This window comes from Octopus sinensis, linkage group LG14 (assembly GCF_006345805.1).
Source record: "Octopus sinensis linkage group LG14, ASM634580v1, whole genome shotgun sequence".
NCBI classification, from domain to species: Eukaryota; Metazoa; Mollusca; class Cephalopoda; order Octopoda; family Octopodidae; genus Octopus; species Octopus sinensis.
In genome coordinates, this window is record NC_043010.1 from 42,738,899 (window position 1) to 42,766,582 (window position 27,684).

At 35.0% G+C, this 27,684-nt stretch overlaps 1 protein-coding gene and 1 long non-coding RNA gene across 4 annotated transcripts in view; both read left to right on the top strand.

The window, feature by feature from the left end:
* Positions 1-21,702, top strand: part of LOC115219275 (endothelial zinc finger protein induced by tumor necrosis factor alpha-like) — a 28,416-nt gene extending 6,714 nt beyond the window's left edge. For 2 of the 3 annotated variants that reach the window (XM_029789436.2, XM_036508923.1), the window contains exon 2: positions 5,350-8,867. In XM_029789436.2, coding sequence (XP_029645296.1) covers positions 5,832-7,466 — 1,635 coding nt within the window. In that variant the 5' untranslated portion in view covers positions 5,350-5,831 and the 3' untranslated portion in view covers positions 7,467-8,867. Of the gene's footprint in view, positions 1-5,349; positions 8,868-17,099; positions 17,102-21,688 lie in introns of those variants that run through there. The other variant, XR_005001885.1, reaches the window with a different exon arrangement.
* A 1,330-nt stretch (positions 21,703-23,032) lies between these two features.
* On the top strand, positions 23,033-23,305 carry LOC118765976. The gene is made up of 2 exons (XR_005001887.1): positions 23,033-23,171; positions 23,204-23,305. It is a non-coding gene; the product is annotated as an uncharacterized LOC118765976 (long non-coding RNA).
* Positions 23,306-27,684: the final 4,379 nt, after the last annotated feature.

Genomic DNA, 27,684 nt, shown 5'->3' on the forward strand with positions numbered 1-27,684 from the left:
GGTTTGTTTTAACCCTTTAGAATTGGAATTTTTGAAAAGTAAAAATTTTGCATTATGCAACTTGTTACTCTCTTCAAGTGAACATTTTTCCAGTTGAAATACACCGAAAAATGGTGACACAGCAGTCAAAAATCGTAAAAAATAGGGATTTTCATAGAAAAAAAAGCACCTTTTTGATGTAAATAATTTTTGGTGTTAACATGGTCCGATTTGAATTTTATCCAAAAGTTAAACACACAGACACACAAGTTGAGTTTTATATATAGAGAGATATGTAAATTATTTACTTGTTTTTAAGTTACAAAGCAAATTGCTGGGCTATTAGAGTTTTCTTATTGTTAAATAAAATTTCATCAAACGATTTCTCTGTCATTTATGACTTGATATATATATATATTTATTTATATATATAGACGTGTGTGTGTGCGTGCGTGCAAGTATATGCGTATAGACGTGTTTTATTGCTTATTTTTTCCACTTTTTTTTTTTACACATTTTTCTGTATTTTGCCTTTAGCCTGGTTTTTTCTTGTGCATGTGCATATATAGATGTGTGTATGAACCTTGTTTTTTGGTCATTGTATGTCTACTATGTAGGTTTACACATATCATTCCATTTTCTCTGCCCACTATTCCTGTGTCATAGGGGTTAGAGTTCTCAAACATCTCCATAGAGTCCTATTAGAAAACCAATTTTACACTTTCCAGCTGGATTCTGAGTGTGTCCAACTGAAGCAATCTATCCCTAGGTCTTCTACCTGTTGACTTGGCTTGACGAATCCATCTTTCCTTTGACATTCTAATCACATGCCCCTAGTACTAGAGCTGTGATCTCTCAGTTTAGGAGAGTAGCAGTTTTATCTGGAGAAACTTCTTGATCTCTGAGCACCTCACCCTACTGACAAGTAATGTTCCTCCAGAGATCCTTTGAAGGACCCCCATTTTGACTGCTTGTATCCACAATTACACTCTTGATCATTACCTAATATTCATGATGATAGAGTGAGGATATGCACAGAAACCAAATTGAAGAGAGCAAGTTTAGCTTTTTTTATCAACCTTTTGCCTTCTGAGGAGCGGATGCTGGTACATTATTGTACCAGCACCTTCAATTCTAGCATCCATTTCATCCTCTGCTTCTTATCACTCATGAATATAGGCTTTCTACACCTAAACTTCTCCCCTTACCTAAATGATGCTCCACTAATACGTAGAACATAATGAGAAAACTCTCTTGAGAGAACAAATGTCTTATCCCTGCTTTGCAGCACTTGGCAGCAAACCCATTCAATGCATGCTGGAAATCACCTTCTAATGAGCCAAGAAGCACCATGTTGTCTTGCTGATCAATGCTACACCCACTGATTGTGATACCGCTTCCACAACAACTGCACATGTCAATCTAGTTCAAAAAATTATATGACTTAATCTTTCTCTGTCTCTCTCTCTCTCTTCTCTCTCTCTCTCTCTCTCTCTCTCTCTCTTCTCTCTCTCTCTCTCCACACACACACACACACAGTAAGTGATCCAGGTCTCTGAGCCATAAAGAAGGGTGGTGAGAACCACAGCCCTGTAGACACTGATCTTTGTTTTGTTCTTCAGGTTATTATTGTGCCAAACACGTTTGTACAATCTGCCAAAGGACCTATTTGCCTTAGAGAATCTATTTTCAATTTATATATTTTATACACACACACGCACAACTTCAGAGCAAAACATCTTATTGCAGTTCACCTGCATTTAGCATCTCTGACTTTCACTCACTCCCACCCCATTTGTTGTTTTAGTTTCCTTCATTTCAAATACAAAAGACAAGCAGAACAACTAAGTAGAGGTGTTGTGTTAGCAAGAAAGTGAAAACATTGTGAGAGAAATGCAAAAATTAAACAGAACTCCAGCTCATGTCGAAGTATAAACCTTATAAATTGGAAGAAATTCAACAGCTTCAAATGCTGAAGTGTTACAGAAAATAAAGTATATATAGATACAGAGTATATTATATGCAGTGCTGGTAACATTTACTTAGAAATATTGGAAGTTGAGGCAAAATAAAATTAAGACTCTCCCCTGAATTAAAATTTTATGATCAACATTTTATAAGAGAAGTAAGAAAATATTAACTTGACAAAAAAAATGTTTTTCTGAACAAATTGTATGGGATAATATATGTGAAATTTTGTGTTTATGATTCCTATATTTTGAATGCATATACATATTTTGTTTTTAAATAAAGAAAGGTTTAAGGCCTGTAAAAGTTCATCCTTCCCATCTTGTATGAAAAGTGGGGCACATCTCTCTATCCATCTCAGGATGTAAATCCTTGCTACCCTTAAATTTTCTTCACCCTTTCATTACCAACCCAGCTGAAACTGGCTCTGGCTCTGAATACAAATGTCTTGATGGCATAAGTTTTGAATTAAAATTTTCCACCAAAACCTTAGTCACACTTTATGTTCCTAACACCAGCTGAATGATAACTAAGTTATTTTACTAAATTCTTTGTTATAATTAAAGTAATTGAAAGAAACACAGAGCATCTCAGAATAAATACAGTAACGAAAGGCTGACCAGATATAATCTATCTAAGAATTAACAGTTAATCTTCAGGTATGGTATATTTACATCCCGGCTGTAAATTGTTTCTCCCAGTGAGTAAATTTACCTGTATTTAAGAATTACTATCCCATAAAATTATTGTTATTTCTTGAGAAACTGGAGATTGTCTTGGTTTCACTATTAGACTAGTAATCTATCCTCTGTACATAGAATTTTTAATCATCAGTGATCAAAGTTTCTTCTGTGTATGCAGACACACCAAAGCTAAGCTAATGAGTACAAATCCCTAACATCAGTGTTGGATTGATGAAGCATTTAAAATGGTATTATTTACTATTTTTTGTGAGATATCTCTGAAATCATTTGTTAATATAGACAACATTACTGTAATATGTTTAAAACATACAGCTAATACAATTATTGAATGAAAAAAAAAAGCATTCAAGCGAGGTTGTTGCCAGTGCCACTGGACTGGCTCTTGTGCAGGTGGCACATAAAAAGCACCATTTGAGCGTGGCCATTGCCAGTACCACCTAACTGGCCCTCATGTCGGTGGCACATAGAAGTACCCACTACACTCTCGCAGTGGTTGGCGTTAGGAAGAGCATCCAGCTGTAGAAACTCTGCTAGACCTCAGTCAAATCATCCAACACATGCTAGCATGGAAAGCGGATGTTAAACGATGATGTTGATGATGAAACAGATCTTTTCTTTATGTATAGAGAATTTTTCCTACAATTCTTCTATTGCATGTAATATTTAAAGTATTTTACATTTTCATTTTTATTAACAATGGATTATATTAGATTTATGCCTTAATGTATATCTCCTGCCAATTTAATAACTTCAACCAGCTACCATTCTTCAGTTCTGCAATGGTATTGTCATCTGCAGTAAGAAACTCCCCTCCATTTTGGATTTTGTAAAGATTTCTGCCCTAGGACGGAAACAGAGAGCATAGAAAAACTCTTACATGTCTACATGATTTCATAATGTTTCATAGAACTAAGTTAACTTATTTGCAAAAGTAAACTCTTTAGCACAAATTACACAAATTATCATACAGGTGGGTCCCAAAATGCTGTATGGTTAAGAAGTTCCCCATATCACAACTACACGGCTCTGGGTATGATCCCATTGTACACCACTTTCATTAAGTGTCTCCTATAGCCTTGAGCTGACTTATAACTTGTGAGTGAAATTTGGTTGACAGACACTGTACCTATTGTGTATATGTGTGTGTGTGGCTGTGTTTATGTTATGTCCCGTAACTTGATCATTCAACAAATAGATATAAATATAATTAAAACCCCATCTGTAAGTAATTTATTAAAACCTTATCTATATGATAGATTGAACTCTTGAAGGTGGTATTCTAGCATGGCAAGGCAGCGAGCTGGCAGAAACGTTAGCACGATGGGCGAAATGCGTAGCCATATTTCGTCTGCCGTTACGTTCAGAGTTCAAATTCTGCCAAGGTCGACTTTACCTTTCATTCTTTCGGGGTCGATAAATTAAGTGCCAGTTACGCACTGGGGTGGATAAAATCGACTTAATCCGTTTGTCTGTCCTTGTTTGTCCCCTCTATGTTTAGCCCCTTGTGGGTAGTAAAGAAATGGGTATTCTAGTAATGCTGCAGTCCAGTGAGTTAAACTATGTAAGGTGCAACCATAGTAAAAGAATATACTATGTTCTTTTGCTGTTAAAAAGCTGCACTCACAACTCCTACAATATGCACACTGCAAAACTGATGTGTCCCTTAAATACTAGTTGCAATCTCTCCTAGCTTACACAGTTGTTTCAGTCACAAGACACTTTTCCTAAAACTTGGCCCTTCATTTCTAATCTTTCAGAAACACAAATTATATATAAATTCAATTACCTCTCTTGCATAAAACTCCGTTCTACCTTGCAAAAAATGCAAATACCTTTCAGTATATTAAAACAAGTTTGACAATAAATTAGATGTAACTTATTTCGGCAATTGCATTGCACCCCACATAAACACAATTTGAAAAAATGTGCCTGTAGTGTAAATCTAGAACATATTGTCACATCATCATCATACATCCATTTTTCCGTGATTGAATGGATCAAATGGAATTCATAGAGGCAGATTTTTTTTTTTTTTTTGTCTGGCTGCCCTTCCTATCACTAACCCTCACCTGTTTCTGAGCAAGGTAATATTTCTCCATGGCCAGATATGTCTTTTTTACAGAAGACTGGAAACAAACAACACTGTTTGTTTAATGGTGGTGCTTGCTTACAATCATCGCATGATGCCAGACAAGAGTATACACACATACATATACCTATACACACACACAGGCCTCCTTCAATTTCCCTTCACCAAATCCCTTCACAAGGCTCTGGCTAGCTTGGTGCTATAACAGAAGAGTGGGAATGAACTTGAAATCACATGGTTGAGAAGCAAACTTTTCCAACCACATAGCTATGCCTGCACCTATGATATTTCTTAATGTAACTAATTCTTTTTCTTTGTCTCTTTAGCTTGTGAAATTTTTAGACTTCTTTTCCAGTTTAACAAATATAAGAAACCTAGCAAATATGGTAATTGTTTTCCATCGTCCTTGAATTAATCATTTAATTATCTTATTATCTTCTATTTTGATAGGTGATAATTCCTCTGGTTTTAAGTGTTGGAAAGTTGCTAATTCATATCATAATAAAATTTTTTTTCATTTCCAGCATGCATTATTGCATTTTTCTTTTGTTAAAATAATACAAAGTTTATTTCAATATCTCAGCATTTATTTTCCTCTTCATTCTTCAGATATTCATGTTGGAGAAACTTATAAAAGAAGCTTGAAAATGAGACAAATAAAAGTTATAAACTATTCGGCATAATTTAACGTTGTTTTGGAGGGAAAATATAACTGCCACTGAAATGTATCACTATTCAAACTCATTTGCTCTAGTCCAAATTATTAGACTATTTGGGAAAATATTTTAAAATTTGTTGTATAACAGTTCAATTACTTTTCAAAGTTTATAAAAAAAATTATCTAATGTCTTATTTGTTGAAATTCAGTTTATATTTTGAATTTCTGGGGGCACAAAAAGCAATCAAATCAAAGTCTCAACATTACTAATGAACCAAATGAAATGAAAGACAGAAAAAATAAAGAAGTTAGAATCCCTTCGTATTTTTTAGTTTATTAGATCAACAACTTACTTTTACTATTTAAACTTAGTTGTTGAGAAATCAGTTAAAACTTTTACCTACTGATAGAAATTTAACTGATTTGAAAGTCAATGGAGAAAACTTATGTAGTTAACATTAGTGGGAAATCCTTCTCCAAATATGGCTCTCATGGCCCAAATGATGAAGAAAGAGCACTTTCACCACAAGATGAGCAAGAAGAGACATTAGATCTTTCTTTCCGAGACAACAGTCATCTTAGTGTACCTAATAAGCCTTATGCATGTGATTTGTGTAGCAAATGTTTTGCCCAAAAATCTCATTTAAAACAACATTTAGTTACACACAGTGGAGAAAAGCCTTTCAAATGTCAAGTGTGCGGAGATGCTTTTTCTCGAAATGGTAACTTAACAAGGCACATGGGTATTCATGGGAAAACTATTTCAAATGGTAGTCCTAAGTCATCTATTTGTCATTCAAGTATGTCTCATGAACATAGTACATCATATGAAGCATCAACTTACTCAAAACCTAAAACATCTAAAGTTATAACAGCAAATGATAAACCTTTTAAATGCCAAATATGCCCTTGTTCATTTTCTCGCAACGGTGATCTTACAAGACATCTAAGAACACATGGAACTTCTTTACCATCATTGTCTCATACAGCTAACTGCAAAGTGTCAACTTCATCATCATCATCAGCGTCATCAGTGTCGACAAATCAGTTGCATCATATTCAAAACCCATTTAACTGTGATGTTTGTTGGGAAACGTTTACGCAAAGAGCTAAGTTAAGCCAAGATATTCATAAAAGGATACATAAGGCTTTAAATCCTTTTCAATGTGAATCTTGTGGAAAATGCTTCTCTCAAAGGACGCACCTGACAGTTCACCGACAACGGATTCATTCCAATGGAAAGACACTAAACAATTCAGACAAGCCTTCTTTGGATAATTCATCTTCAACTCATTTACAAAGCTCAAATGAGAAGAGTAATGATAATCCCCTCAGTTGTGATGTCTGCTGGAAAGCCTATTCACAAAGAAACCATCATGACTTACATAAACGGATTCATTCTGCTGTGTTACCATTCAAGTGTAATATATGTTCCCAGGTGTTTACTGACCGGGGCGAATGGAAACGTCATCAGAGGTCTCATCTTGGCAAAAAGCTCTACTCTTGCAGTCTTTGCAATAAAACATTCTTAGAAAGATCACACTTAAAAGTCCACCATCGAATTCACACTGGAGAGCGACCATTCAAGTGTGGCACCTGTCAGTTTGCATTTGCAAGGAAAGATCATTTAGAACGGCACCTTCGAGCCAACAAATGTAATAACAAAATGAATGATGATTGTAGAAATTCACCTGATAGCAATAACGCCAGTAACGACTCACATAGTGATTTAATCCAGTTACATTCTCATCATCATCACCATCAACAACAACAACAGCAACAACAACATATGAACGACAGCAGTGCACCACCTACAACTGCTCTAGTGCCTGCAAATTCTGTGTTGGCTCATTCTCATCATTCTGACACTTCATCTGGTACATTAGTGCAAACTTCTCCACAACTAGATATTGCATCACCCCATCCTGCTACAACAGACCTCATTTCTGCCGCTAATAACACTCAGATGTACCCTGCCACTATTCAGATGTACCCTACAAGCATACAATTATATTCAGGTGCACCGGTTTTCCCAACAATTCAAGGAGCAACTTTTCTCTGTATTTAGATTACCTGCATATTATCAGTACTAGAAAGGGGAAAAAAATGCTCCCAATATTTAAAATTTATTTTAAATCTCTACTGCTGGTTATCATCATTATCATCATGTCATCCACAACACCATTGGAATTAGACCAGAGTTGTCTTTGAATGCTTTCAATACATTTGAAAAACACACACATGCATGCACACACAAATTTGTGCAAATAGATAAGTATTTTTCACTTTTTACCTCACTTTCTTATGAATCTCCTTTTTGCCAGACCATTAGATACACAATCACAACAAAATATTGTTCCTTAATATGTGTGTGCAAGTTATACAAAATATATATATATATATATATATATATATATATAGGCAAGTCTTCTTTTGTGTTTTTCCATTTTCTTTTCCACAAATGAATCCTTTTTCGATCTTGTATTTCCCTTCAATTTTCGAAATAGTAATTTTAAAATATAGATACTATAGGAACTTTACATATGAGCATTTTGGAATTTTATACACACACGCACACACACACATACGTGCGCACACTGTGTGCACATGGGTGTGGGTGTAAGTAAATGTTACAATTTAAGGGCAACCATAAGATCAAGGGAGAGAATTCACTTACTTGAAAGAGAAGATGAAGGAGAGACTTGAGAGTGATTGAACTTCAGTCTATACACATGTCTTTAGTACTAAACACAGCTTCTTGGTGGTAAGCATGGAAACCAAGGGGATATTTATTAACAAACTTGCAACATATTTGATGAAGCATTGACTTTGTAAACATCTTTCTTGGTTGGTGACAAAACTACTGTAACCAATTGGAAGTGTGAAATATCTTGACTACATACATTTTAACGATTTCACTGGTGAAATCTTAAAGACATATACAGTCTTACATACAATAAGTCACAAAAGCCATTAAATGGCTAACTTTTTGGTGTTGTTGATTGCAGTTTTGAATTCGACTTTCACTCATCAATACTTGTATATTGATTACATTTTATGTACACATCAGTTTATAAATATATGGGAATATTTGCATTTATTCATATTTGCATGTGCATGGCAAATGCATATGTAAACTTTCAAAAATATGCCATGATTGATGGAAGGTATTTTTCTATGTCCCTTGTTCTTTCTTGCTTTTAAACTTAAAGTGTAACCTTGATAAGATTAGAAAATAAGTTTATCACATCCATATCAACAAAGGATTCTCATACCCAAAATCAAAGTAACAATCATATTGTTCATTTGCACAGTTTAAAAAAATCGTCTCAGCAAAACTGTATTCAGAATTGAAGTAATTTAGCTAAATTAAAAACTAGATCTTTTAAAATATTTCATCGTTGCTAATGTTATTGATTCTGATATGCAGATACCTACCTCTAATATTCAGATTTTGCTGAATAGTATAGAAAAAAAGGCTCTAGTATCAATTTTATTTTGAATTACTTTCATTTTCATCATTTATTTATTGTAGGTCAAAACACTAAAACATTTGCGATTTTTAATTCATAGTTGAAAAGTTTGGAGAATTGGGTGGATGGATTATGAACCTTTCTGAAGATTCTTGTTCATTTTCATTAATGTGTGTTATTCTGTGTCTTGAGAAAAGTACTAAACTTCTATTTCATTTACTGGCATCTGTGTTAGTAAGACCTGGGAGACAGTTTGATAAGAACTGTAAACTAGCTTGAAATAGACGATTTATGAGTTGCTGTGGCCAGTGATATCTTTTCATACAAATAAATTAATGATTTAAAGTTGTTTTCTAATCTTCAAGCTCAAAGTGGCCTTCATACACTCAAGAGCAAGATAGATATAAGATTTCTGTAACTTATCCATTTGATTTTGCTTGTCATCATCATCATTATCATCATCGTTTAACGTCCGTTCTCCATGCTAGCATGGGTTGGATGGATCGACCGGGGATCTGGGAAGCCAGAAGGCTGCACCAGGCTCCAGTCTGATCTGGCAGTGTTTTCTACAGCTAGATACCCTTCCTAACGCCAACCACTCCGTGAGTGTAGTGGGTGCTTTTTACGTGCCAGGCAAGGCTGGCAATGGCCACGATCAGATCAATATAGAAAGCGATGATAAAATAGCAAAAGAAAATAATTTAAATTTCAAGACGTTCTCTTAAATAATGCTGTACTTCTGTTTATTTTTTCATCAGCATTAGTGAATTATTTAGGTAAGAAAAAAAGAAAGAAAAATATAGAAACTTGATAAATGGAATAAAAAAAATTAAGTTAATGAATTAAATTAACTGCATTAAGTCTATGGAAATTTTTAAGTATTGCAGTTCTCCTCAAGGTTACACTTCAGTTTTTAATTTGGTATATCTGCTCTTCATTTGGCAACAGTTTAATCCACATCTTATTTCTTTTATGTTCTCCAGAATATTTGGTAAAAACCATTAAAAGTTTTCCCCATCATTTCTGTATAAACAAAAACTTTAGTTTTCATTGCAGAATAATTGTTAAATTTCTTTGCAGTCCATCACTTCATTCTGTAGCTTTCATTTTTTGTAATAAAAAAATACCTCTAAAACAGATTGTCTTTTCATTATTTGCATTGAACTAAAAGATTCATTACCTACACATTGCAAAAAGTTACAGAAAAGATAGACTCTGCAGTATCTTGTTAATTTTTTCAGACAAAATATATAGTAGCAATCCCAAAAGATTTAGGTGGTATGGTTGACCTCACTTGTAGATTTGGAAAAACTCATGGATTGTGTCTATTTGTTGTTGTTGAAAGTGTTTTTTGTTGAATTTTAAATAAGTGGCAATTCCATTTTATCCAACCTCTGTATATGCTCTCATATGTGCACACACACACATTTATGTGTATGTGTGCATATATATATAGCATGATGCTGCAGTTTTTTGTGTGAGAGAAAATCTCTTTATAGACATGTATTAAAAGAAATATATATTGGAGCAAGGCAAACATTAGAGCAGCAATGCCCACAAGAATGACAGGTGTGTTTCACCAAACTTGGGACTTGTGAATGCTAGATCAAATTCCTGTTTAGATATATTGGAAAAAGTGAATAATACATTCACTGGTAGTTCAGTAAGCTTCAAAAGCTGTAATAAAATAAGTAAGTCCAATAGAAGAGGCATTGAATTAAAATCGTTATGTATGTATCATACTAAATATATATATATACAACATTAAAAGACATGACATTGTAGATTTTATCTGAGAGAATATTTCTTCATAGTTTTGTTGTGTTAAAAACATTATATATCAGAAAGTAAAACAAACATTACAGCAGTGACTCACGAGAACCACTGATGCAATTTGCCCTACTTATATACACACATATATGTGTATTATATATATACACACACACACATATATACAGTCTTGCCAGAGAGTTTAGCAATAGTAGGAGAATTTTCTTTAATCAATGAAAAAACGCTTTATTGTTTAAAATGAATATTTTAAGTAAAAAATGATAAATAAATGGATATTTAATATTTATTATATGAACCATTTGCTTTTAGACATGCTTTTGTTCTCATTACATGGATTCCACAAACTTCTGGCAATATTCTGGTGTAATGAGGGTCAACCGAAAAGTCGACAGGCTGACCAAGATACTCTCATGAAATGTGACCAAATAAAGTTTATTTTCAACATAGTCCTCCTTACGGTCCATACACTACTTCTTCCATCGGTGTTGCAGTGCTTTGATCCCATGAGTGAAGAAGTTTTCATCCTGTTGCTAAAGAAAGATATCAACAGCAGATATGGTGTTCTCATCAATGCAATACTGGTTCTGAGCTAAGTGTTTTTTCATGTTGGGGAACAGCTGATAGTCAGATGGGGCTATATCAGGAGAATAGGGAGTGTGATCAGCCAGTTCAAAACCACAGTCATGCACAGCAGCCATTGAAAGCAGGGACTTGTGTGCTGGAGCATTGTCCTGATGAAACAAGACCCCTTTCATTAGATTTCCTGGGCATTTGGTCTTGATAGCCTTTCATAACTGCCTCAGCAAGTTAGTATAGTACTCTCCATTGATGGTGGGACTCTTTTGAAGGTAGTCAATAAGTACAATGCCTTTTGCATCCCCTTCCCTACAGATGAAATGACCTTGGCCTTCTTCAGAGCAGCTGAAGAGAGGTGTTTCCACCACATGGATCGTCTCTTTGTCTCAAGCTCAAATTAACGAACCCATCCTGGGTTAGGAAACCAGCTGGATGTGCCTCAGACAATGTCAGATTTTCCAATGATCAGGTTATCCTGGTGCTTTTGATGGCAGCCACTGAACAGAAGCCTTCATGCCAAGTCCATTCTGTAGAATATTCTCAACTCTTTCATGGAGTATGCTTATAGCATTGGTTATTTGATTTATAATCAGTCACCTTTCATTCACTAACATGAGGTGAATATGATCAGTGTTTTCCTTGTGGTAGCAGTTGCAGGATGTGCAGGCCATGGGTCATCTTCCCACCTAAATTCAGCTGCCTACTTTTGCACTGTTGATAATACAGGAGCAGCATCCTCCAATGTAGCAACCATGTCAGTATGAATGCCCTTGGGGCCTAAAGCCTTATTCTGCAGATACTAGATAACACAACGATACCAAATTTTGTCCATTTTGAAGAGAAATTGCTACTTCTTACTTTTGAAGTTTTTGAACAGTTAGATATTAGTTTAGCCGGAAAGAAACAATGCAGATTTTAATAAGAAGAAATGAAATCAAAGCATGCAGAACTTCACACCTCTAACATCACTCCATAGTCAAACTATGGACTTGATTGAGCATTTTCTAGCTACCATAAACCTAGATAATCTTTTGCTTTTAATATTGATCCTCTCTTTCGGAGAGGCACAAGCACCTACACACACATATACACACACGGTAGTAACTTCCGCCTACCAAATTCAATCACAAGCTTCGGTCAGCTCGGAGCTATAGCAGAAGACACCTGCCCAAAGTGCCACGCAGTGGGACTGAACCCGAAACCATGTAGTTAGTAAGCAAGCTCCCTAACCACACAGCCATCTGAGCAAAAAATGTAATCCACATCTACCCTGGGCAGAAAGAGCCCTACACATCATAACTGTCACTGCAGAACAAACAGTTCTTGTTGTATAACTTCCATTCAGGTGCTCACCTTTTTATCTTCATATAACTACAACATCAAGAAATTAATGTTTCATCAGTATGCATAATTTTGCTCCATTCAATTGGTGTCCAGTGCTTATATCTCTTGCAAAATTTTATCTGATCTCAAATATTTTTTTCTTGCTCAATTGAGGTTTCTTTTGCTGGTGTATGCTTTTAGCTTGAAATCTTTTACCAAACAATCTTTAATTGTTGATAAACTTGGTGTTTTATTATTGTTATCATTTGTTGGTAACCGTGCTTGTATCTTACTTGCAGAGGAAAAAGGATTTGCTCTTCCATAGCAGTAAACAGAATGATCAGTTTCAGGTGTTGTTAATCTTAGCCTACCTGAGCAATCAATAATTTTCTGTTTCTTTCATTCTTTTCAGAGTTTTTGAAATATCTAATGGATGTAAAGACAAACTTTATTCATTTTTATCAAAATTTCAATCTGAGTTCGCTTCTCTGATGGAATTTCATGCTTCTTTCCCACCTTTTTTCTTTTTTTTTTTTGCATTTGAAGGTTTGAAGGGAAAGTTAACTTGACTGTCAAGAGAAACGCTTATATTTGGTATAATTTTTGTATTTTCCAAGCTATGAATATGAATTTTAGAAAAACCAAGTTACTAAAAATAGTAAATTTACTTAAAAATGTGAAAAACATTAAATTCTCTAGGTTTTGCTAAACTTTCTGGTAGGACTGCATAGGCACAGGAGTAGCTGTGTGGTAAGTAGCTTGTTTACCAACCACATGGTCCTAGGTTCAGTCCCACTGCATGGCACCTTGGGCAAGTGTCTTCTACTATAGCTTCGGGCTGACCAAAGCCTTATGAGTAGATTTAGTAGACGGAAACTGAAAGGAGCCCGTCATATATATATATATATATATATATATATATATATATATTTGTCCCCCCTCCATCACTTGACAACTGATGCTGATATGTTTACACCCCCATAACTTAGCAGTTCAGCAAAAGTGATGGATAGAATAAGTATTAGGCTTACAAAGAATAAGAATTGGGGTCGATTTGTTCAACTAAAGGTGGTGCTCCAGCATGGCCACAATGGCTGAAACAAATAAAAGAATAATATGTATGAAGAAAATCATATCTTTATTTTAGATCACACCTTAAAAACCCAACAAAGGATCTCTCCCTCAGAGTGAACAGTAGACAAGTCAACAAAAGCCAAGTACAGAGGTTTATCTTTGACTAGGTATTTCTCCTGAAGTTGCCTTACCAGATATATAGCATTAGTGGTGCTTCTACCTGGCTAGGTATTTCTCTTGCAGCCATCTTACCAGAAATATAGCATCAGTGGTGCTTCACCCTGGTACAAACCCAAACTGCATCTCATCTAAACTAACTCTTTCCCTAATTAGTTGGGCTATGACTCTCTCCATGACTTTCATTACTTGATCCAACAACTTGATACCTCTGTAATTATTCATATTTAATGTGTCACCTTTACCTTTGTAGCACTTGACTATGGTGCTGCTACATCAGTCATTGGGAATGACTCCTTTATGTATCACCTAATTGACTATATGGGTAACTAGACTATAGCTGACACTGCCAGATATTTTAAGCATCTCTATAGTGATTCTTGATGGGCTGGGGGCTTTCCTGTCTTCATACCTTAATTGCTTTATCTACCAAGGTACTGTCAATTTGGATAGCTGGTCCATCTGTTGGGTCAACATTTGACAGGCTCTCTTTCTCCCATTCATTCTCTTCATCTAGCAACCTTTCATGTAGCATCTCTCTCTTTGCAACCTCATTAAATGCAAATGAGTGATCATCCATGCAGACACATTTCTCTCCTATGACATCATGATTCTCTTTCACACACTGTCTTGCAACACAAAACACTTCAAGTTTTTGGTCCTCATGATGCAGAACATTGGCAAATTTTTTCTTATCTGCTTCCCCTCTGGATAAGTAAGCCTGTCTCCTAGCTTCCCTTCTGATGATCTGATACAGTTCCCTGCTACCACCATTCTTCCAGTCCACCCATGCCTGTTTCTTTTCTTTATTGGCCTTGTCAACCCCACCACGTTACCTTAGGTTGAGAGGGGACTTTGCACCATCCACAGATCTGGTCCATAGCCCTCAACAGGTTGCCCCATAGGAACCTCCAGTTGTCTTCTACATTATGTGATGCTATATCTTCCTCTTTTTGTCAAAAGCTTCGAGTAACACTTCTCTAAATCTCGGTCCATTCACAGAATCCTTAAGCTTCCAGACCCTTCTTTTCCATGCTGGTCATCTTCTGGGGCAGCAATTTAGCCTTGATCCTGAAGTTACCAACTACTAACCTATGTTGTGGTCTTCACCTGGGAAAGTTTTGGTATTTATAAGTAGCCATCTTTCCTGTTTTCTGGTGAGGATGTAGTCAATCTGACTAGTGTGTCCACCAGACCTGTAGGTGAACAGGTGATTGGCAGGTTTCCTGAAGTTAGTATTACAGACCATAAGATCATTTGCATCACAGAACTCCAGCAGCCTGGTTCCCTCCTCATTGCAGGAACCAAATGTATAGCCACCATCTACACCATGGAAGCCTCCTGCATGTTGTCTAACATGCCCATTGAAGTCGCCAGCCACAAAAAGAAGGTCCCTGTCATTCATTGACGAGATAGTCTGCAAGAGGTTGTCATAAAATCGGTCTTTCTGTTCATCAGGTAGCCCTGGCCAAGGGGCATAGGCTGAGATAATGGTTGCTAATCCATGTTGCAGCACTAATCTAAGCTTAAGTACTCTATCACAGACTCTGACTACCTCAATTACCTTATCAACCCCTTTCTCCACAAGAAGTAATACCCACACCCTCAACCCCATTAGTGTTCCCTACCCAGAAAATGTTATATCTATGTTCTTTGCCCGTAAGAAACCTAGCAGAACTTCCTCTCCACCTTACTTCTTGGATGAAGTACAAATCTACACATCTCCATTCAAGCATCTCAACAATCTCACCAGACCTACCTTTCAATGTGCCATTATTAAGTGTGCCAAAAAATCGACTATATCAAACTGGGTGAACCTTACTCTGCCTCTACCCCTGTTGGCATTAAACCATGCGGCCACTTCGCTGGTGCTGCACCACAAGGAGAAGTTGGTGACCCTTCTTGATATTTCGCAAAATATGCTTGCTCACTGGACCGATCTTGGATTTGGCTGGGTTGATCAGGCAGCACTAAGGGTTAGAGGCAAAGTTCAGTTTGTGGTCTTTTATGGTGATGAAAGCATTTCTTTTAGCTAGGATTTCTGCTGTCACCTATCTCTAAATCATTAGCTAGTTTTTTAGCCGCACTGTTGATGTTTCTATATGTAGGGGGGATGCTCTGTAAGTCTGTGTAATGTTATTTTCTAGTAGCCTATTGTATTCTATGGTGTCTAACCTATATAAGTTCGTCTTATCAGAGGAAATTAGGGGCCTATGGTTGTGTGTTTAGGAAGCTTGCTTCCTAGCTACATGGCACCTTGGGCAAGTGTCTTCTGCTAAAGCCTTGGGCTAGCCACTACACACATTTTTTTCTCTCCTTGTTTTTTCTGTGTCCCTTTCTGTAGAAGAGCGTAGGCTCGAAATGTAAAAGACTTTTTCTATTCCTGAGCGTTATACTAATACATCTGTTTGTTTTGTACACCACCTGTCTTCATCTTTTGTTTTTTTCATAAACTCTCCTTATATATATATATACATGTATAAATATATATAGTGTGTGTGTATATCATCATCATCTGTTATATATATATATATGTCTTTGTATGTGTATATTCTTTCATTCTTTTACATGTTTCAGCCTAGAACCTGTAGCTATAATGGGGCACTACCTGTATCTTCTCCATTTCAATCATTTTTCCAAGGGAATTTGATATTGTTGCTCTCATTTGAGTTTCTTCCCATGATGTAGGCTCATCTGGGATCTTGGACAGTAGAAGGTCAAGGTGCTTCTTGAAAACATCTATCCCCGCTCCATGTAGATCTCTTAGGGTTTTTGCCAAGATATTAAAAAGCTATGGGCCTTTGAATCCAAAGCTATTGTAGTACAAGGTTCTTCACTAGATGGGATGGTTGGGACCTTAAGAACAGTACAATAATGGCATCCTGTTTGTAGCTGATATAACTCTTGATGCCAACCCCTCTATATATATATATATATATATATATATATCAAAATAAGCAACAGGTATATCCGAGGTAGAGTAGTATAATTGTTTCATGCTACTTCATTTTATTAAACACTGTAAGTATTACATCAGTTTTAAAATGTCGAGCAATCTTCAGCCACTTATAGAATTTTCCAGTCAAACAGACAATGCACATTCTTATCTCTATTTCATTTGCCCTCTTTATAATGTTGGCAAATGAAAGAGATAAGAATGTGCATTGTCCATTTGACTGGAAAATTCTATAAGTGGCTGAAGATTGCTCAACATTTTAAATCTGATGTAATACTTACAGTGTTTAATAAAATGAAGTAGCACTGTACTATCTCCCAAATTGGTTTAGATGTCAGCTATTCACAATGGTCTTTATATAGTACTCAAGCTTAGAAAGAGTTACTAGGTACTGGTAACTTCACTCATTGGGTAATTCTGTGTTCCTATTCAGAATTTAAAATAATCCATAGAGTATTTAATAACATTGATAACGAAGAGGTAAGTGGAGATTTTATTTACATCCAAAAATTTCTTTAAGTTTTCTACAGCATATTCGTCTGACCTACATATGCAACGACTGCACATTGCATTGCATGCAATAGATATCTCTAGCAAATGGAGTGGTATATAATTCCTTTTGGAAAACAAATAATTTCCAGTATACCTAAACTGTGGAGGTGCATGGCTTAATGATCATAAGATTGTGGTTTTGATTCCTGGACGGGGTGATGCATTGTGTTCTTGAGCAAAACACTTCATTTCGCATTGCCCCAGTCCATTCAGCTGGTAAAAATGAATAATCCTACAACAGATCGCCGTCCTATCCAGGTGGGGAATATATATGCCACTGAAACTAGGAAACCGGTCCTTATGAGCCTGGCATGGTTCAAGAAGGAAAAAAAATATAATCTAAATTGTTCTATTCGGGATTGGCTAAACATTTTCCAAAAGACAGTAAATATTATAGAGTATTTAATAAACATAGAATTAGACTAACATTTTCTAATAGCAGAAATCTTGCACAAATTATAGCAGCACACAACGTGAGTGGATTAAACAGTTTCCATATATACAATAACAATAGTAACCAGAATAATAAGTATAGGTCAATAAATAGCAACAATGTCAACATTTATTTGTATAAATGTTAGAAGTTCACAATAATCCTTCATTATCTGCTGTTCAGATACCAGATTTCAAGCTATGTTAACTAATTTTCAGATTCATGCTAACATATTCTGTAAGTCTTCTTCATGCTGGCCCTACACAAAAAATTACATTTCCTTAAAGAAATATTGGTTATCAGGAGACCTGCAGCTACCAAATTTGTAGGATGGTGGCCTACGAGCTGGAAGGTTAATGGCTGCTGTTCCACTGAGACTCAAAAAAACTTCTAAACTTTCAATAGCCCAGTCCAACTGAATTATGTGATACTCACTGCATTCAAATAGAGTTGTTTTGTTAGTTTAAATTACTAAATTGTCTTTCTTTTAGGCAGAAACCAATATTAAATCATAAGTTCCTTCATCTTTTGGTGCTTTTGGATCATCCCTGAAAGTCTCAGTTTCATGTACGGTATAAGTATATCAATCTAAAAATACCTTCCTTCTAAAGGTCTTAGATACCAGTCAGGAATAAGATGTGCAAAGCAGTAACTAAAGACCAGAATTTTCAAACCTCAGATCCAGTTTACAAAGAAGAATAATTTCATCATTACAAGTTCTGTCATACAACTCTTTTAGGAAATAAATTCAAACCTTTTCTATACAGCACTTCTCTTTCCATAACAAGTGTTCTTAATATGTCAATAGAAGATGAATTTACATACAGAGAAATCTGAATCCTTTTTTATATGCTTACCAGTGGTTCTTAGCCATTTTTCATCTATGGACCCCTTTGATAACTATTTTATTCTGGTGGGCCCCCATTGCCATTTGATGTGTAAAAACTAGTTATATAAATGCCTATTTCTTTACTATCCACAAGGGGCTAAACACAGAGGAGACAAACAAAGACAGACAGACGGATTAAGTTGATTATATCGACCCCAGTGCGTAACTGGTACTTAATTTATCAACCCTGAAAGGATGTAAGGCAAAGTTGACCTCGGCGGAATTTGAACTCAGAACGTAATGGCAGACGAAATACGGCTACGCATTTCGCCAGCCGTGCTAACGTTTCTGCCAGCTCGCCGCCTTGAAGCTAGTTATATAGATACTGCTTTCAAAATTGCTACTTTGTTATTCACACAATAATTTGCATAAGCTGAATTATGTATAGTGTTAGAGAAAGAAACCTAGCTGTTTCTTGCAATAGATACATTCAAATCAAAACTTTACATGGAAACTTAAGATATTACAGTCAATCTCCAATTTACTATTTTGCTAGTGTGGATGCCCAAAAGCTTATATGGACCTACAGGGGTCATATGGACCCTGGTTGAAGACCACTGGTTTAAACTCAGCTGATCTGGTTCAGCAAAGTTTTATCTCATTAAAACTTGTTCCAGTGTCTTGGTGAACATACCCCACAACATAATTCAACGAAATAGTACATTAACTCAATTTTATTTGATACCTGTCGAAGTAAATAATAATGGTACTAGTAATTATGAGATGGTTGAGCTCAGTTGATACCACCGATCGCAATGCTTCACTAGTACTATATTTTATCAACCTGAAAAGGCAAACTTGACTTTGATAGTGTTTGAACTCATAACAGCCAGGAGAATTTCCACAAAGAATTTTTTCCCTACTACTACTACTAATAATGATGATGATGATGATTTCAAATTTTAGCACAAGGCCAGCAATTTCAGGGGATGGGATAAGTTGATTACATTGACTCCAGTGCTTAACTGGTACTTATTTTACCGACCATGAAAGGCAAAAATCAGCTTTGGTGGAATTTGAACTCAGAACATAAAGACAGGCAAAATGCTGCCAAGCATTTTGCCTGGAGCAGTAACGATTCTGCCGGTTCACTACCTTTATAATAATGGTTTCAAATTTTGCCACAAGGGCAGCAATTTGGGGGGAGGGGATGAGCGAATTACATGAACCCCAATGTTCAACTGGTACTTATTTTATCAACCCCAAAAGTCAACCTCAGCAGAATTCAAACTTAGAACATAGCGACAGGCAAAATACTAAGAATTTTGTCCGGCACACTAACGATTCTGCCAGCTTGCCACCTTAATAATAATGAAATTATTCGCTAAAATTTTCTTTTAAAGACTCAATAAGCATAAATTTATAATTCCAGTATATGCCAATATTATTTATATGACAATTTACAATTTTGTATTGATTTCACACAAACGTAAGTTTTAGAGGTGAGAAGTTACTTCTACACAATTTAAAAAAGAAAATATTTTTAATCTTTTAATCAAGAAGAAAAGTAGTATCCATAAGCCATTACAGGGCTTCTAAAACTGGAGGGAAAGGGAGAGGACAGTGTCCTCAAAGCAGAGACCTGACCTGAATGCTTGCAACAGGGTGGACACCACTAAAGGCACCCATGATGGTAGGTTAGTGTTAAACTAGTCTATCAGTCTCATTTTCCAGACTTGTTAGAAATAGCAGCTAAATTTCCTTTGAAACATACCCTACTATTTTAGGTGAGAAACAACACATTAGATAGCAAAGTCCTAAGTCATTTACGTCTGAAACAAATATATATATATATATATATATATATAAAAGTAGAATGGTTACAACTGAAACGTCTTTGACCATAGGTCTTTCCAACCAGGGTTAAACAAAGATAGTAATATCATAGCTGAAGCGAAGTGACTTAACCTGAAACAGCCCAAGCATTGTTGGCTTAACTTGTGTTCTCATTTTGCACAAAGAAACTACACTGAAGCACATTTCATTAGCATATGCAACAAAGATCATACTATTAACATATACAATATGAATCAACTCATTGAAAACCAACAGAAGCTATTCATAAACATTTCCACCTTACAATGCAATCATGTAGTTATCAACTGAATATCTCAATAGCTACCAACTTAAAAAAAAAATACATACAAGCAGTACTAACAGAAGTCTGGCTGTTTGAAACTTTTTTTTTTTTAGGATTAAATTATTGTTGCTAACTTTTTATATAATATCAAATAACAAAAAAGGGTGAATAAGTAACCAAAGAAAACTTCAAAGAGTTGATCTTTTTTCAAATTTAAATACATGTAATCTTATAATTACATGTATATTACCAATCTCTTTCAAGAGGACAAGAACACATCATTGAATCAAATACAGTTCATGCCCAACACTTGGTTCAAAAGGATTTCAACCGAAATATAAACAAAAATAGTGTCAGAAATTCTGCCACAGAGCTCTACTAATTTTAGTACTACACTACTATCCAATGATTATTAATAATAATAATAATAATCCTGAAATTGTGTGTGGAAGGGGCTAGTTGATTACATCAACTCCAGTGTTCATCAACCTCAAAAAGATGAAAGGCAAAAATCAACCTCAGAGGTATTTGAACTCAGAATGTAAATTTGAATAAAATGCTAAGTGTTTCGTCCAGTATGTTAATGAATCTGCCAGCTTGCCACAACTGATGGACTCTCCCGTTGAAGACAATGTATGAGCATTCAGCCTTTGCCGGATAACCTGCACAAATGATTTGTTTATAGTGATCAAATGTTCATGCTGCACATTAGCTCACTCCCTCCATCAAATCAAGGTTGTCTGAACAGGTGCACTGTGTACCATGCATCAGGTGTTGAAGTAATTGCAGAGCAATGCAAGATGAAGTGTTTTACTCAAGAACACAACACACCACCCGGTCTAGGAAATGAAATCACGATTGCTAGATTGTGAGTGCAACACCCTCCCTAACCAATAGGCCATGTGCCCTCTACTACTACTACTAATAATAATAATAATAATAATAATTTCAAATTTTAGCATAAAGCTAGCAACTTCAAGGAAGGGGATAAATCGAATACATCAACCCATGTTAATCTGGTACTTTATCAACTCTGGAAGGATGAAAGGCAAAGTCAACCTCGACAGAATTTGAACTCAGAACATAAAAACAGACAAATTGCCATTAAGCATTTTGCCCAGCATGCTAACAATTCTGCCAGCTTACTCCTTTAATGATAATACTTGTTACAACCTATCCAACTGATCATATCACAAACAGTGAAAGAAAGATATCACAAATTTTAGAATCACTTAAAATATTTATTAAGGGTTAGAAAAATTAAGGTTTTTAGAAAAAATATATGGGAGTCTACATTTCATCATAGCAACCAAAACACCCACAGATTTTACAACTAAAAAATTATCACAAAAATGTAATTGTAATAAGACTGGAATATTTATAAGTCAAATGTAATTTACATAAAAATAATAAATTTCATCATAACACATTTCACCATTTGACTCCTTTAGAAAACAAATTTGAGCTTCTATGCAATATTCTTTACTAGTAAGTACTCTCTGTATGCCAATAAATGATAGACTTAAAAAAGTCATTCAAACTTGTGTGTTTAAACTAACCCGATTTGGCTCGGAATGTGAACTTCCCTTCTGTCATTATCCCTTTTGTTGCCATATTTCTGTTGAAGTACAGTGTTTTTCTTTCAATTAAGTTTGCAAATAATGAAGAATATATCAAAGTAAATTTGTAATTATTAAACTGATGATTGGAACATAAATTAACATGAAATTTTTATAGAAAGCTTTTAGATCACTTTAAAACAGGAAGTTTGTGCCATAAAACGAAAGATGGAATCAGGCAGTTTGGTCTTAAAAGGGTTAAAACTTATTCCAATATCTCATTGAACATTTGTACAAACAATTCAACCAGTAGCTTTTTAACTGTTATTTATCTTTTGATTTAGGCCCAGCAATTTTGAGGAAAGGGAGTTAGTTGACACCATCAACCTCAGAACTTGAATGGTACTATAGGAGGAATGACAGTTGACCATAGCAATCTGTTTTGTCTTAGCAAGAGTACTAGACAAGTTTATGATTCCAGTTTCACAGTGTTGGTTATTTTTTTATATTTTCATTGCTGACATGGTATTACGAAGTTGTGCTGTAATTACAAAGAAAAAAAAAGTAATATCTTCACTAAGGATCAAGAGAAATTTAAATCCTTGATCTCTGCAGCCAATTTATAGTTACCAACAAATTCAAAGAAGTGCTAAAAAACATTCACTAAAAATAGATGCACAGCATAAATACTAAACTCTAATGAGACCCAGTTTGCTGTGACAAGAGAAGCACTATGTGTATTGAGTAAATGGTCTTCAATTTCTATTGGGTTTTGGCTATTCATAAAAGTTATCTACTTACTAAAAAAAAATCCATATGTACAGTTAGCTCAAGAAGCTAGCCCATTGTGTTACATAATATATGTTACTAAAAATATTTAAGACTGAGTTGTTACATAATATATGTTACTAAAATATTTAAGGCTGATTTGATTATATAGATATTTCTCCACAATATGGTGAAAGCAATCTTTGAATTTGTAGCATTCTGATACTAATGGATTTCAAGATCAATATAAATAATAAATAGAAAGATTGCATTATCACACTTCAAAAATTTCATTATGTACATGCCATTAAAAGGATACAAAATGTGACTGTACTAGGTTAGAAAGACAAGTTATTTAGAATAGAAAAATTAACACTACAAGGATAAGACAGAATTGTAAACAGTAATCAAATATTTTATTAATAAAAATATAAATAAGTAGTAATGTTTGACGACTATATCTGCTACATTGATACAGATAGTGCTGAAACTTTAGAATGAGGCGTGGGGATGGACTATTTCTGCAGTGTGCCAACAGATGGAAGCACATGGTTGCATGCACAGTGAGAGCTAGCAGTGACTTTCATGAGGCAGTGTGCTGAGTGACATCACTGTTTACTTTGCAGGTTGTGAAATGTGTTGTGATCACATGTTTGCTGTAGTCTGCAATTTTTGTCAAGGACAGGAAGATGGAACAAAGAGCCAATGTGAAATTTTGCATTAAACTTGGGAAGTCTGCTACAGGGACATTGAGCAGGCTTCAGCAAGCTTACAGCAACAAGGCAATGGGTCGTACACAATGTTTTGGGTGGCACAGGCACTTCAAAAGGCACAACAAAGCCGCAGTTCAACCAAGAACATGCTCGTGTTTTTCAACATCCGCAGTATTGTGCATCAAGAATTTGTCCCCCAGGGCCAGACTGTAAATCAAGTTCTGCTGTGCTGTTTTGAAGTGTTTGCAGGAAGACATTCGGCAAAAGCAACCAGATCTGTGGAGCATGAAGAACTGAATTCTTCACAATGACAATGCACCCCATCACCAAGCTCTCCTCACTCATGAGTTTCTTGCCAAAAAACATGCCATCACTTCCGCACCCACCCTATTTGCCAGATTTAGCACCTGTGGACTTCCATCTCTTCCCCAAGATGAAAATTCAGCTCAAAGGTCACTGTTTTAACACCCGTTGTCAAGATCACTTATGGAAAATGACTTCCAGACCAGATTCTAAAAGTAACAGGAACACTGGAAGCTGTTTATTGCTGTGCAAGATGACTATTTCGAAGATGTTAAAACTTAGGTAAATAAGTTATTTTTTTACCAAACTAATCCAGGAACTTTTTGATACCAACTTGTACAACTCTGTATCAATAGTCTGCAGCTGATATACAAAATCTCAAAATGGATGAATCTATGACTTGGTTTAATTCTTATTTGGACCGACTTACTGATATATTATTCACATTCTTGAAAATACCACACTCACTAAACATTTCAGAATTTAAACCTTACTGAGAAAACCCAAACTGCTCAACAAAATCTACTCCAAAATTTCAAGTTAAATTTTACTTATACCTAAACAAAATTTTTAAGATCCTGCATGAAATTGTCATACCAAAAACTATATCATTTTGATACACTATGCAAAACCTGATCAAGAAATATTTTTCACATAAAGAGTCTCCTCAAAGTTATTCAAATGAAGATTATTGATTATACTTCTACATATTTGACATTCATTTTTCTTTTTACAGATTTCAGCCCATAACCAAACACCATGTTAAACATAAATACAAAGTCATTAAGATTACAGCTCAAAGAATAATTACTATTATCTTCTGAAGCATGGCCCCAATGATTTTAGGTTATTTAAAACAGTTGCATGAAGTAGAAACAGATATATAGTTTAAAATGGGAGTCCACCCACTACTTGATTTTTCTTAATTTTAATGCTAGTGCAATTATCTATAATGGATATTTGACCCAAAAATGATATACAATTTCTTTTTCACTCTGTAAGTTTTATTTTTCTTGATTTCGTTGTCTTTTTAACAATAAAAACTTTTCAATATTCCTCTATTCTCACCTTCAGATTACTTAACCACCATTACCTGATATATTATATATATTACTAGCAGTATCGCCCGGCGTTGCTCGGGTTTGTAAGGGAAATAACTATATAAGCATTTTTAGAGATGTAAAGTATAATAGCCATCTCAATATGGCTAACCACAAAGGGGAGGGGTGTTACTGTAGCTTTTTACGTTCTGAGATTTAATAAATTTTTAGAGAGTTACTTCCCTTATATATGCCAAAAATGCATTAAAAATGGGAAAAATTGATGGTAAATTCTTTTTAAAATCGTAGACTTATCGTAGACGCGCGCTAGTACCCACAAGTGCTCGATATGAATCACGACTATAAGATACCCGGTTTTGGTTAAACTGCACCGCAAAATGTGGGAGTAGTTAAGAATCTAAATCGTAGGAGACAGACAGCACACAACCTCTCTTTTATATATAAAGATATATGCAATTTTCATCTTATTTATATTTTGGTTAGATTTTATTCTGGTGAGGCTTTTGTAGAGCAAAGTGTAACTTTTGTTCTGACTTTGCATTATTAAAGAGCAAAGCAAAAGAGTTGAATTTTAAATCTACAACCTTAAGAAATGTTGCAACAAGATAGCCATTAAATGACTAACAAGGTTTCTGAGAACACAACCATTTACAGCATTGTACCCATCTCATAACCAAAAGCTAGATAGATATTAGTCAAGCAGAAAGTCAATACCTATTAATTCAACTCACATACATGATTAATCATTAGATAACAAGAGCATTAGCAATATTCTTGCAAAGCTACTACTGAAAATATAGAAGTTCATTCAAGACATCTCAAAACTTTGGCAAACTTGGAAAAGTATAGCAGCGACCAAAAGATAGCAGCCAAGATTTGAAGTATATTTCATATTTCAAAACAGAATATACTATTTATATTACTCTAATCCTCTAGGCAATGCTGATAAAAATTAAGTAATGATAGAAAAGCAAAACATTAGGTTCAAAACTGAAGAGAATTGCACCTTTTCAAATGTTTAAAATTAAAATGATACACTGACATCTTACTCATAACTTCTTTACCAACCTAATCATGTAAAAGTGACTATAAATCAGATGACACAACAAAAGTTTACGAGAAATTTAAGCACCAATATCTTAGTGAACGGAGCTCTCTATAAGGATTCAAATTTTGAAATGCTGTTATAACATTAGATATTTGTCAAGGATATTATCAGTTACTAGTTCATCTAATATTTTCATACAGAAATAAGCTGTTATACTTCGTAATTTGCATATGAAAGTGACAAAATACTGAATTTCAAGATTAGGGAATACATCTTGATCCAGTTTGAAACAGAATTTTATCACTAAAAGTAATAAAATTAAGGTTAGAGTTAGTTAAAATTGTAAGATTGAAAAGCTGTTAAATAGCGTAGGAAAAGCTGTTAAATGGGCGTAGGAGTGGCTGTGTGGTAAGTAGCTTGCTTACGAACCGCATGGTTCTGGGCTCAGTCCCACTGCGTGGCATCTTGGGCAAGTGTCTTCTACTATAGCCTTGGGCCAACCAAAGCCTTGTGAGTGGATTTGGTAGATGGAAACTGAAAGAAGCCCGTCATATATATGTGTGTGTGTGTGTGTGTATATATATATATATATATATATATATATATATATATATATATATATATGTGTGTGTGTGTGTGTGTGTATGTTTGTGTGTCTGTGTTTGTCCCCCTAACATCGCTTGACAACCGATGCTGGTGTGTTTACGTCTCCTGTAACTTAGCGGTTCGGCAAAAGAGACCTAATAGAATAAGTACTAGGCTTACAAAAAGTAAGTCCTGGAGTCGATTTGCTCAACTAAAGGTGGTGCTCCAGCATGGCCACAGTCAAATGACTGAAACAAGTAAAAGAGTATAGCTCCATTAGTTTTCCTTAAGATAAGTTAAACTTAATAAAAAGTCATTTTTTTCCCAATCTTCTGACTGCAGACACTGAATGCAAAATTTAGGCCACTACAATAAACAACCATCTTTTTTTTTTTTGCAAACCTCTTATGATTTGAAAATTAAAATCTGTGAACAAATTTTGAAACAGCTAAAATTCAATTGGCAAAAATGACTGTGCAGACTTTGCATGAGACCGGTAAGTGCAGTTACAGAAGAGACAAGGTTTGGGATTGAAAAATTCAACTGGTCATCATCTACTGTGACTAAGAACCCAGAAAACAGTAGAGGACTGGATTCTGAAACTTCTGTATAGATGCAACAAATAAACCATGACAATATAAAAACTGAATTACCAACAAGCAAGTGATATCTGAAAAAATATCTATAATTTCTATTGTTATAAGAAAACAGAAGTCAGAATGATAGCTATTACGTTAGTGTGTTAAAACTTTTAGTCAAACAATTCATTCAAGAAAATGCTGAAAAAAAATTAAATAACATTTGCTTTATTTCATCTTTTATATTTTCCATTTCAGGTTAAAAATTATAAACAGAATTAATCTTAGATATATTTATTATGTTCTTACAAGTTGTCAACCATTTATAATGCCCCCAACTAACAAGT